The 11,071-nt window shown below is 36.4% G+C and overlaps 1 protein-coding gene across 2 annotated transcripts; it reads right to left on the reverse strand.

Annotated features, from left to right (window-relative positions):
• Positions 1-141: 141 nt before the first annotated feature.
• Positions 142-7,242, reverse strand: LOC122070437 (protein ALTERED XYLOGLUCAN 4-like). 2 transcript variants are annotated; one of them, XM_042634588.1, is made up of 3 exons: positions 6,856-7,242; positions 6,477-6,778; positions 142-1,029 (listed from the first exon to the last, which is right to left on the reverse strand). In XM_042634588.1, the coding sequence occupies exons 1-3, from the start codon at positions 7,058-7,060 to the stop codon at positions 235-237; spliced, it is 1,302 nt and encodes a 433-aa protein (XP_042490522.1). In that variant the 5' UTR covers positions 7,061-7,242; the 3' UTR covers positions 142-234. The 2 variants fall into 2 exon arrangements, with proteins under 2 accessions (XP_042490522.1, XP_042490521.1); XM_042634587.1 differs by having other exon boundaries at positions 6,477-6,784; positions 6,856-7,239.
• Positions 7,243-11,071: the final 3,829 nt, after the last annotated feature.

An 11,071-nucleotide genomic window follows, 5' to 3' on the forward strand; every position in this document is an offset into this window, starting at 1 on the left:
AATCTCGGTTAATTGAATCTCCCGCCCCAGGTAATATTTCAAGACGTTCCATATATGAACCTCTTCAAATGGGGCTTAGTTCTATTTATGTCAGAGGGCAATATGAATGTTCTACCATGTTCAATCATCACACTAAAAGGGTTGAAGAATCTGATCAAGACAAATCAATTGTTCCACCACCATTAAATGAATGAGGATTCTGTTTTCTCTATAAATTATCAAAATCATGTATGGTTATATGACTAATTTCATGAATGAACCACCATTCTCCTTCATCTCCCTGCTCAGCACAGCCAGCAACAAATCATTCCATGAGTCAATTGGTCCAGGCAAGCACCAATGAACACAATCATTGTAATCCAACATCCATTGGTTGTTCCAATGGGTCCCTGGATGTCCATCAGGCCTCATCAACATGGCTCTTGTCACATCCAAAGCCACAAACTTGGTCCTCTTCTCTCCCTTCTTTCTTGCTCTCTCAACTTCTTCTACTTGGATGCTTCTGAGTTCCCATTCTGTGCCAACCAAGTTTGCTTCTTCCTCCATCAATGGTCTTGTTCTATTGCAGTTCCCTCCATCATTCCATGTTCCATTCTCAAAATGAGCTGGTGAGAAAGTTCTTACCAAGGCAAGTAGAACCTTACACTCCTTACAATTGTTGAGGTACTGCAGTACAGATCGAAAAACCTTTCGGAGTGCGAAATTCAAGCCATGATCAGTGATGTTTGGTTCATTGCAGAACACACAACCAACAAGCTTGCCACCTTCATAGAGATAGTTCTTCCGGAAGAACCAGTGAGCATCAGATATGATTGCATAGTCCACGCCATGAAGTTTACTAGCCCAATTGTTGTCAATCATGTCTAGGTGTAAGTCGAACTCGCCGGAGAGTGATCCATTGATTACTCTCTCCTCTCCGACCACCAGGAACTTAGACCAGAAAATGAAGAGAGTAAAATCGTGTGAGGGGAAGTACCACGTCCGGAATCGGTCTTCGGAGTCTTTGTAAATGTCTGTTGGGGTCTCCTCCTGCAAGAAAATAGTTCAGTAGTGTCTCATATCAAATAGTAGTCAGCACCAGAAAGGAAAAGCAATAGGAGCTTTCTTTGGAGACCAAGGTCAATAACTGTGGTGACCAAAATCCATTATAAGCTCCAAGACATACCATGTAGGATGAAATTTTGCTGCTAATGGGTTGCAGGAACTTCCCTATTACATGCGCTTGTAACCCAAGAAATTAAATCTCGAAAGTTATGTATTATATAAAATATTAAAACCTAGAAGGATATTTATGAACCCAAGAGGAAGTTATTCATTTCTTTAATCACAAACCAGACTGAAAAAAATTAAATCTTGAAAGGTATTATATAAAGGTTATGTCTAAATGTAACCTACCCGGTTACAAAAACCTTGTAACCTAAATTATTGTGTCCCCATTATTTTGTCATTTTATGATTGCTTTTAAGGTCAAAAAAATAAATTACTGTGTCCCATTTATTTTGTCATTTTGTGATTGCTTTTAAGGTCAAAAAAGCAAATTCAACCTCAACTTTTTGAATCATTACTTTGATTTAAACGGCAAAACGAGGGGTATTTTGAGAATGAATACACTCTTCCCAAACAACCCAAACAACCACTCGCCCCAACTGATCGTCTTCCTCCTCGCGAGTCTTTTAGTTACTTTTCTTGGTTTTTATGGCATAAAGTTTGGCAAGATCATCTCTAGTGAGTCAAGTAAAGGCTCTCTTTCTTCTTGGCATGTCCAATGCTTATGGGTTTTAGGGTTTAAAACTTTTGGTGTACTTCATTTTTGTTTTTTGAAATTTAGAAAACAAAACCTCTTCCTAGAAATTCATGTATCAATTATATTGCAATAATTTCTATTGTTGTGCATTAGAGATGAGGTGAGTAAGATAGTTCTAGTCATGTTTCTTTTTCTCTCTTCAAAGAAATCAGTTGTATTAAATATGCTAGTGTTTTTAAGAAAGTTAAAATCCAGAAAGATGACAAATGGCAATATTCTATGTTTTTTTTCTTTTTCCCGTAAAGTAATATCATAGGCCTGGTACTACTATAATGATGACATGTGAAATTTTGTAATTATAACATATTTTATAGATTGATTCTAAGGGTTTTGGGATTGATTCTGATCAATTCCAATTTGATTTGGATTTGGATTGATATTGGCAGCTATTAATTTGATCTTTGATTCTATGTTTAAAATCGATTATAAGGTTTATAGGACTAGATCGTGGGTCTTAAGATTTTAGGGCGATTCTAGGGTTCTTTTTATCCGATTTTGATTCGATTGGATCAAAATTTATAGGAATCGATTCCAAGGATGGAGGGGACGGTATTAGTATCGATCTCTGTCGATGTCGATTCTATATCGATCAAGATCGGATGGGATCGGTGGGTATCAGTTTATTTTACCCTTGATTTTTGTAAAAGGTACTACTTTTTACCTATTTTACCCCTGAAACGATCCGGATCGAGGATCGGTCTCAGTCGATACGACCGATCCAAAACCGATACTTGAAACCATGATCAGTTCTATCTCCAATTCCAAGTTTAAAATCCCTAGTTGATTTAGCTAGTTCGGATCAATCCCAATTCTAATCATTATAGAATGGCATATCTAGGATTTTTGGGATTAGGCTATTGGTTTTTAGAATTTAGTGTCAATTCTAGCATTTTTGTGATTGATTCGGATATGATCCAAACTGGAATCATTAGGGACCAATTTATTCTTTGATTTTGAGTTAAAATTCTAGTACTAGCCAATCTAGATTAGAATTGTTCATTAACTATCCAACTCCGGAAGTTCTAGAATGATCAATTTAGAATTGGAATCACTAGAGGGATTGTTTTGATACTCAATTTCGAGTTTAAAATAATTGGTTGAATAACCAATTTCGATCCAAATCGACCATAGTAATACCTATCCAGGTTGTTTCAGAATGACTGATTATAAAGCTTTTGTGATTGATTTGATCCATTTCCGACTTTGGTCACCTTGATCTAGATTTTATCTAGTATTAGGCCAAATTGAAATCAAACTTCAATTTCAATTTAGACCGATTCAGTTTTTATTGAGTGACTTAATGTCCTCTTGTAGGTACTATGTTCTCTTTTAGTAATTTTTTTAAGTTGTTATAAGGTCTTTTATGGTTTCGATTCTCTTGATCTGGTCCAATTTAATTTTTTACCGATTTGATAAAAAACTCAAATCGATAAAGGTTCATTTCACGTTTCTCTTGATTAGTCCAACCCACTTGGACTGGAAATGGATACCCTTACTCAAAGCAATAGACCCAATCACCCAACGGTTAGTATAATTTTTATTTTTTTTTCAATCCCAAGTTGGACTTTAGAGAGGCAAGGAATTGAGATTTGAGATTCCAAACGTAGTGATGGGTCTATTTGAGGATAAAATTACATTTCTACCATTTTTAAACACTTTGTCATAAAAAGTGGAGCAGTTTTTAAGTTTTTATTGGGAATATAAACACATGAAATTACTTTTTGAATCTTCTTGAACCAATCATTTCTTTCACAGTATAAGACTTTTTAGGTAACTAAAAGTGGGTTACAAGCCTTTTGTAACCTACCTAGGTTACAACTAGACAAACCCTTATATAAAGTACTACAACTTAGAAGGATATTTATGAACCCTAACAAGTTTCTTTTCGAAGACATGGACTCCCCATTTCAGGACTTTGTTTTCATCCTGACTATCCTTTCCTCACCATGTTTACCTTTACTTCCCCTGGATATGGGTCATCAGAGGAAGGGAGATATTCAGATAATAGGGTAAGCCAATGTTCTGGTGGGGCGAATAACTAGAGGAACTGTAGGATAGGATTAACCTGATGATGGTGGTGAAGAGGATCTGTCCATCGACCTAAAAACCAATGAAGGGTCAGAAGGGGAAAATTAAGGGCGATGGTGTGGGTGGAACAGAAGTGCCAGAATATGCACTTATAGATAAGGGGAAATTCTGAGATTTCAGCAGTATTCATTTCTTTAATCACAAACCCAGGAAGTAGAAAAATTCCTGCAACCCATTAGCAACAAAATTTCATCCTACTTTTGTTTTTATTTTTTTAGCTAGCATCCTTGTTCATAAGAAATACTAAACTGAAATCTAGTGTTTTTAAAAAATATTTTTTAATTCAGGATAACCAGAGGCTCCATAAAATGGTTTAAATAATCGGTATCGGTCAATCCATATCAGTATTGATTGAAGCCGACACCGATACTTCGATGATACCTTGTTGAAGTAACGGTCCATGATAAGGGTAAAATCATTCAATAATCGGTATCATCTTAACCCAAATGAATAATGCCAAGTTTTCCTTTGATGAATCTAAAATTTCTCTTTTTGTATCTCTTATTAGCAGATCAAGTTTTCTCATTCACCATGGCCCATCACAACGACCTACAATAGAGGAGGAGAGAGGTAGGGAGTGATGGGGATCAGATTTGGATCGTTCCATCATTTAACCATAGGTGAAGGAAAATTCTATATCCCTTATTAGAAGATCAACTTTTTCCATTCACCGTGGCCTATCACGACCATGAATCATAGAGGAGGAGAAAGGTGGAGAGTGATGGGATCACATTTGAACAGAGATTTCTCCATAATGGCATGACCCATATCCCATGACATTACGTGAGAGAGTATCCAATATGGTATTGAGATGATCTTTTTCCCATATGGAAATGAGTTCCTTGAAGGGGAAGGCACTGTGAGAATTCATAATCGAGGAGAAGACATTTTAACGAAAAGAAAATTTGAATTTCTAACAAGGGAGAATTATTTAAAGAAAGAAATAAGGATTTCTTATGAGGAAAAACTATTTAATGAAAGAGATCTCGAGAGCAGCTGGCTGAGGGCTCCACCAAAAGAAAAAGAAAGGAAACTCGAATTTGTGACAAAGGGAAAATTATTCAAGGAAAGAAAACTTAGATTTATGACCATGGTTCTAAGTATCCGTATTGTATCAATGCATCGACTGATACAAAACATAACTTTTGAAACCCGATAATGATACTTATCAGGTGGATCAGGCCCTAATTGACCCTAATACAGATCGATACAGTATCAATCAAGATCAATACAAGCACCTATATATGAAGCCACGTCGCTTAATAGGAACAGGTTGCTTACTCATTAGGTCGTTGAAAAAACCTAACTTGGCATATCACTTCCTAGGCTGGCATCGGTGTACCACTGGCTCTTGTGAAGTGGAGAAGTAAAAGGATCAAATACAAATTGAATACGGATTGAATGTGATCGGATTTGGATATCTCCTGATTAGATACAAATACCTCTAAATGAACATAGATGTGAATCGAATGTAGATTTTTGACTATCTATTTACTTTTTGGACTCATGTAACATGGATCTTCTTCCCACTAGTAGTTACAATTTTCTATCAATCCATATCATTCACTTGTGTTATTAACTCCCACTGGCAGTTACAATTCTCTCGATCCATATCACTCACTTATTGTAGCTCTTTTCTTCATTCCCTAGAACCAATAGAAACTTCAAGAACCTTCAAGATCATTGACTATCTATTTATTTTCCTAACTTGTGTAACCCAGATTAATCTTCCTCCCACTAGCAGTTACAATTTTTTCTCAGTCCATATCTCTCACTTGTCTTAGCTCTTTTCTTCGTTCTTTATAACCTATAGAAACTTCAAGAACCATCAATATCATTAATTAATTATTATTTTTTATTATAATTGATTATCTATTCGGATCTAATAATTATTTTCTAGATTATTCAAAATCTGATTCGAATACCCTCTAATCGGATACCCTTAAACAAATATGAATATAAACCAAATTCGGATTTTTGACTATGGATTTACATCACACTAGAGGTATAGGGAATGATAAGTAAAGATTGCCACTGAATACACATTCACACACCCATATAACAAACCCATACTCTTCAAACACAAGTTGCATGCCAGTGCGCTTGGCATTGGATCCACAATATTCTAATATTATATTTTTAAAAGCACTTTACTATAATCTTTTTCTAATTTTAAATTTTGAATTTTGAATTTTGAATTTAATGGGTTCCCTTATATACCAAAACGTGTATCATGAGAACCGCAACTCCCTTGCATGTATGTATGTTCTATTCCAGCCATTACTGTATTATACTCTTTCTGTTACAGCCGTTACTTCCTTTGTCAGAAAGGATTTAAAAAGGAAAAAATGAGTAATTTTCCATTTCCATTCAGGATGCAGATAGAAATATAGGTTCATATATCAGATGGGTAAAAGAGTAAAACAACACAAGAATTTAATAGTAAGAACACATACCTAAGGTCTCCATGAAAACCTAACTCTACTGACAATTTCTCAAAGTCCATTAAGACATGCAATGTGAAAGTACAGTTTTATCCATCCATCATCTAGGTAAGGGTGGTAGAAGAGAATTCATTACTTACAAGTGAGAGGAGGCAGAGAAGAGATTCCATTTGATTGCGAGCAACTGAGTCCCCTATGAAGGCTAGTTTCTTGCCATGAACAATTCTGAAGAAGGTCTTTGGGTCGAATCTAGGGAGTTCACACTCATTGGGTTTCCATCTCCATTGAAGGTAATCTTTGTCCTTCCTCCCATGCTTCCCACAGTTCTTAGAATCTGGTAAAGTTCTGCAACTCCAGTTGGTATAAAGTGATCCTTTCAGGTCCTGAATCCATCTTCCCTTGAACAAGTCACAGTACTCCTCCTCCTCTTCTTCACCCCCACCTGCATCTGTACTTTTGTTAAGAAAAAATAAACAATATATAAAGGAAAGATAATCAATGGCATATATATATATATACCCATAATCTTAGGTCTATTGAGGAGGTTTTTTTGATTGATCAGATCCTGTTGGGTTCCAACCCTAGAAGGGTTTGAAGGATAGAAGATGAAGAAGATGATGAGAAGAGATGTAAGACAGACTGATGACAGGGAAAATAACCCTAGCCTTCCTGGGCTTATGTGCCAGTGCTTCTCTCTCTTGTGGTGAGGAAGAGAGAACTTCATGTTCTCTAGATCTTCAAGGAGAGAGAGAGAGAGAGAGAGAGAGAGAGAGAGAGAGAGAGAGAGAGAGAGAGAGACACTTTAAGAGAGGAGATAAAGGTTAAACTGAGAAAGTGAAGAGGTAATTTAGCATTTTAAGTGGAAAGAGAGGAGATTTGAGATCCTATCTTCTCCAATTCTTACTTGTGCAATTCTTGTACAATTCTCTATGTGCACGTCACGGGTAGAAATCGTCTGAAATTCTCATCTTGTACAATTCCATACAATTCCACCCTAAATGGCTGACACGTGTAAATATTCCATATCTATGGTTCAGATTGTATTATGGTTGTATTATGGTTGATTAACATTGTATTATGGTTGATTAATCTGAACCGTAGATATGGAATATTTACACGTGTCAGCCGTTTAAGGTGGAATTGTATGGAATTGTACAAGATGAGAATTTCAGACGATTTCTACGTCACACATGTACATTTTTTAAATCCAATGGTTTGTAAAAGTTTTTAAAACTTTTACAATTGTTGGATTTTGAAAATGTACAAGTTTGCATAGAGAGAATTGCATAATTAAGAATTAAAAAAGATCTAAACCCGGAAATTTGGTGGTTGATTTTTTTTTTTTTTGGGTTCTCGGACAAGTAGCATGGCTCCCACACTAGTGCAAGGCCAATGTGTCTAACCTAAAACCAAACGGTTAAGAAATATATCATAACTGACATGGTGATCATTTCGACCTCCAATGTGTCTGGCACAGGAGTCATGCTACCCTTAAGGTTCTTTTTCACTACTTTTCTGTTTTTGGGTGAACATGCTCCTTATTGATGAGGAGGTGATAGTCTTGGCCGGTTCTTATGATGTAAATATGGTCTGGTGTTGGAATATGGAGGTTGTAAACAAGGTTTCAAAGAGTGGAATCAGGATTACTAGGCCAACCTACAATCAATGAGTTAAGAAACTCAAGCACCATTTGATAACATTATGTTTCTACCATTTCTACGTTTTCTTATTCCCAAAAACGGAGAAACGGCCTAAAAAGTGTTTGCTAAAGTTATTCCGTTTCACCTGTTTCTAGGAACATAAATCAAAATTTATGCCTATTTACAATTCTAGAAACGACTTTGACGAAACAAGTCCAACTTGTTTCATCGTTTCTAGAAATGAATTTGAAAGGAAAAAAAAAAAGTTTGTTGTGCCTGATAAATCTCTCAACTATCTAAACCTAAAAAGAGGCAATTGAACCATCTCTCCCTTTTGGACATCCGATAATACTATTGGGTTTTTTAGTGGCGTTATGTCGGCAAAAAACGTTTTGACAAACAAGTTTATCAAACACCAAAAAATCCGTTTTTGTTTCTGAAAATATGAAAATCCGTTTCAAGTATTCCTAGACACAGAAACAGCAAACACGTTATCAAACGGTGCCTCCGTTTCAATTGATTTCGTCTTGATATCTTATCGATATTTTGTTATCAATTTGTAATCCAGCCACTATTGGGTTCAATTCGGTCCATTATCGGGTGTACATGTATACATAAGGAAAGTAACAGGATACTCCTCCTTTTTCTTTTTTTTCTTTTTTTCAATTTCTTATCGGGTTACCAACAATCTGATCCCGATTTTGATTAGGTTTAATCTGGTTTTTGGTATAAATAGATGAATTCGGTCGGTCGGTTTGGATTTGATTACGATTTCTAACAATTTCATAAAACCCACCCCAAAATCAAATCAATAAGGTTTGGTCGATCTTGAACCGATCGATTCGGATGAAATCTGAAATCTGAAATCTGCCTTAACCCTATATTTGGAAAAAGATCAACCAAATCAAATAGACCAAAATGGGGATAGACCTCAACAGATTTTGGATAGAAATTGGCCGAATTAATGACCTCCGAGGTAGGAAGGTGGTAGATAGATATAAAAGGATATAGAATTGCAACCCACAAAAGAAGGACAAAAAAAAATTTGGTAGAACACTAAAGAAGAAAAATGGAGTCTACATAAACTGTGGCTCTCTCTATATGTGGTAGGCATGGATTTAAGGGACGGTATCGGGATAATGATCCAAATGGGATTGGATCGGTGAGTATTTATTGGTTTCGACGTTGTTTTTTTTAAAAGGTATCTTTTTTTTTTTTTACTGTTATACCCCTGAAAGGATACGGGTAATCAATCCAAATTGATTAGGGATCGGAGATCGATTATAATTGATACCAATATGATATAATTGGTATGATCGATAGGATACTGATTCTTGAAACCATGGTGGTGGCTCAGCGGTTTTGGAACCCTTCATTGCGTGTGTATCTTATCCACTAAAATGTTGACAATTTTATTGGTGGCAGATGTCAGGTTGTGGGAGCTTATTTTCTCTTGAAACTTCAAAGCGTAGGTACAATGCGTTGATTATAAGATCGAGTTTTCCTTCATCCATTACGGTGGGGTCAGATGCGCAAAAGGAACCTGAATTCTTTGTTGCGCACACAGCGTAGGCTACACACCCATGCCTTGGGCTGCGTGTATGAAGACTTTCAGTACTTGGATCTGCGCTACCTTGTAGCACTCACTACAATAGAACCAATCCATATTGAAAGGATATTTTGAAAATACACTAAAATATCATAGGGGTTTGTGAATCTAGAATTGAATGATAAAAATTCCTATAGAGGGAAGAAAACTTTCGAAAAGGGAAGCATAGATTTAATTCAAGGTATCAGATTCAGATATCGATACTTATCAATTGATATCATTTTAAATCATGTATCGTCACAATTTTTTTTTCCTTGGTATAAGCGTTAATCACAGTTAATACCGATATGAGGAAACACCTTCTTCCTCTATTGGGAAAAAATTTGGCTACTACCTGAGTTGCAACCAAGTAGCTGCAACCCCCAACTGGAAGCCAAAGAAATGGAATATTCACTTTGCCCTAGGGTTTACAAATACCCTCCTAGGTTATAGTATTTTCCAAAATGTCCTTTTAGATTCCATTTCTTTGGCTATCACAGGGTTGCAGCAGCTAAATTTCATCCCCTCTCTTGCATCATATCCCATTCAAAATCTCACCTATTTTGTTAGAACTCTTGTGAGAGTGATGGGATTGGATGAACAGTGACTTTTCCTCTACTTAATTATTGGAGAAGGAGAAAGTTTTCCAACACCGTATGTGAAGGAAAAATACATCTCAAAGGATTATCTCTTGATTATGGGTGAAGGAAAATTGTCTCTTTAATTATTTATATCGAATCATTTCATGTCACATGAGCTTCATCCTCAAATTTTCTCACCCCACACTACCAAAAACCAAATGAGGTCTTAGTGTACTCTATCTAGAGATAATCTTGTCACCTACATTTTTTGTGTTTGGATGGGACTTTGGAACAATGCTAAAGTATTTCACCTTTTACACAATAAGAGGGATTGGGATTCTCTTCAACTACGTGAAATAGAATTTCAGAGAAGTCATTTGTTCCCCGCCCACACTTAGTCCCTCGATCCATCTGTGGGGATCAATCACAGATTCAGAGTATGTTCACATTATCAATTGCCCCATAGAAAATAAGGAGAATGTTCCAATCAAAACAAATTTGATAACAAATTTGATTATTATTATTATAAGAACGATAATCAATGAGAATTAGATCCATTAACAACTTCTTAGTATACTGAAAGGCCAGGATCTCCTTCGTGTTCTCCAAGGGGAAGGGACCTGGGATATCATAAAGAAGGAAGGTCATGAATAGTTTTTACAAAGTGTTGAGTATTGAGTCTTTCTGGGTTACAACTATTTCTCTGAATGTCTTTGCTTTTACCCTCCCCATTCTTCTTCGAAGAATGGCACTGCCCCATCCATGTTTCAAATCCTCCCAACGAATACCACAACCCCACCCCACTGCATCTCCTCCCCCTTCTTGCTACCTCCACCAACTCCACTTCCAACACGGCCCCATTCCATGCTCCCTGCAATTCCACAGCCCATCTCCATCGAAAACCCTCTGAAAAACAAAGAAGTCGA

This window comes from Macadamia integrifolia, unplaced genomic scaffold (assembly GCF_013358625.1).
Source record: "Macadamia integrifolia cultivar HAES 741 unplaced genomic scaffold, SCU_Mint_v3 scaffold913, whole genome shotgun sequence".
NCBI classification, from domain to species: domain Eukaryota; kingdom Viridiplantae; phylum Streptophyta; class Magnoliopsida; order Proteales; family Proteaceae; genus Macadamia; species Macadamia integrifolia.

Bases quoted from the DNA above. Each gene is read 5' to 3' on its own strand.
- LOC122070437 (XM_042634587.1), bottom strand. From the start codon at position 7,060: ATGAAGTTCTCTCTTCCTCACCACAAGAGAGAGAAGCACTGGCACATA. The intron at 6,785-6,855 runs GTATATATATAT...ACAAAAGTACAG, and splicing joins CAATAGACCTAAGATTATGG to ATGCAGGTGGGGGTGAAGAA. The intron at 1,030-6,476 runs GTAAGTAATGAA...ATTTTCTTGCAG, and splicing joins TTCTCTGCCTCCTCTCACTT to GAGGAGACCCCAACAGACAT.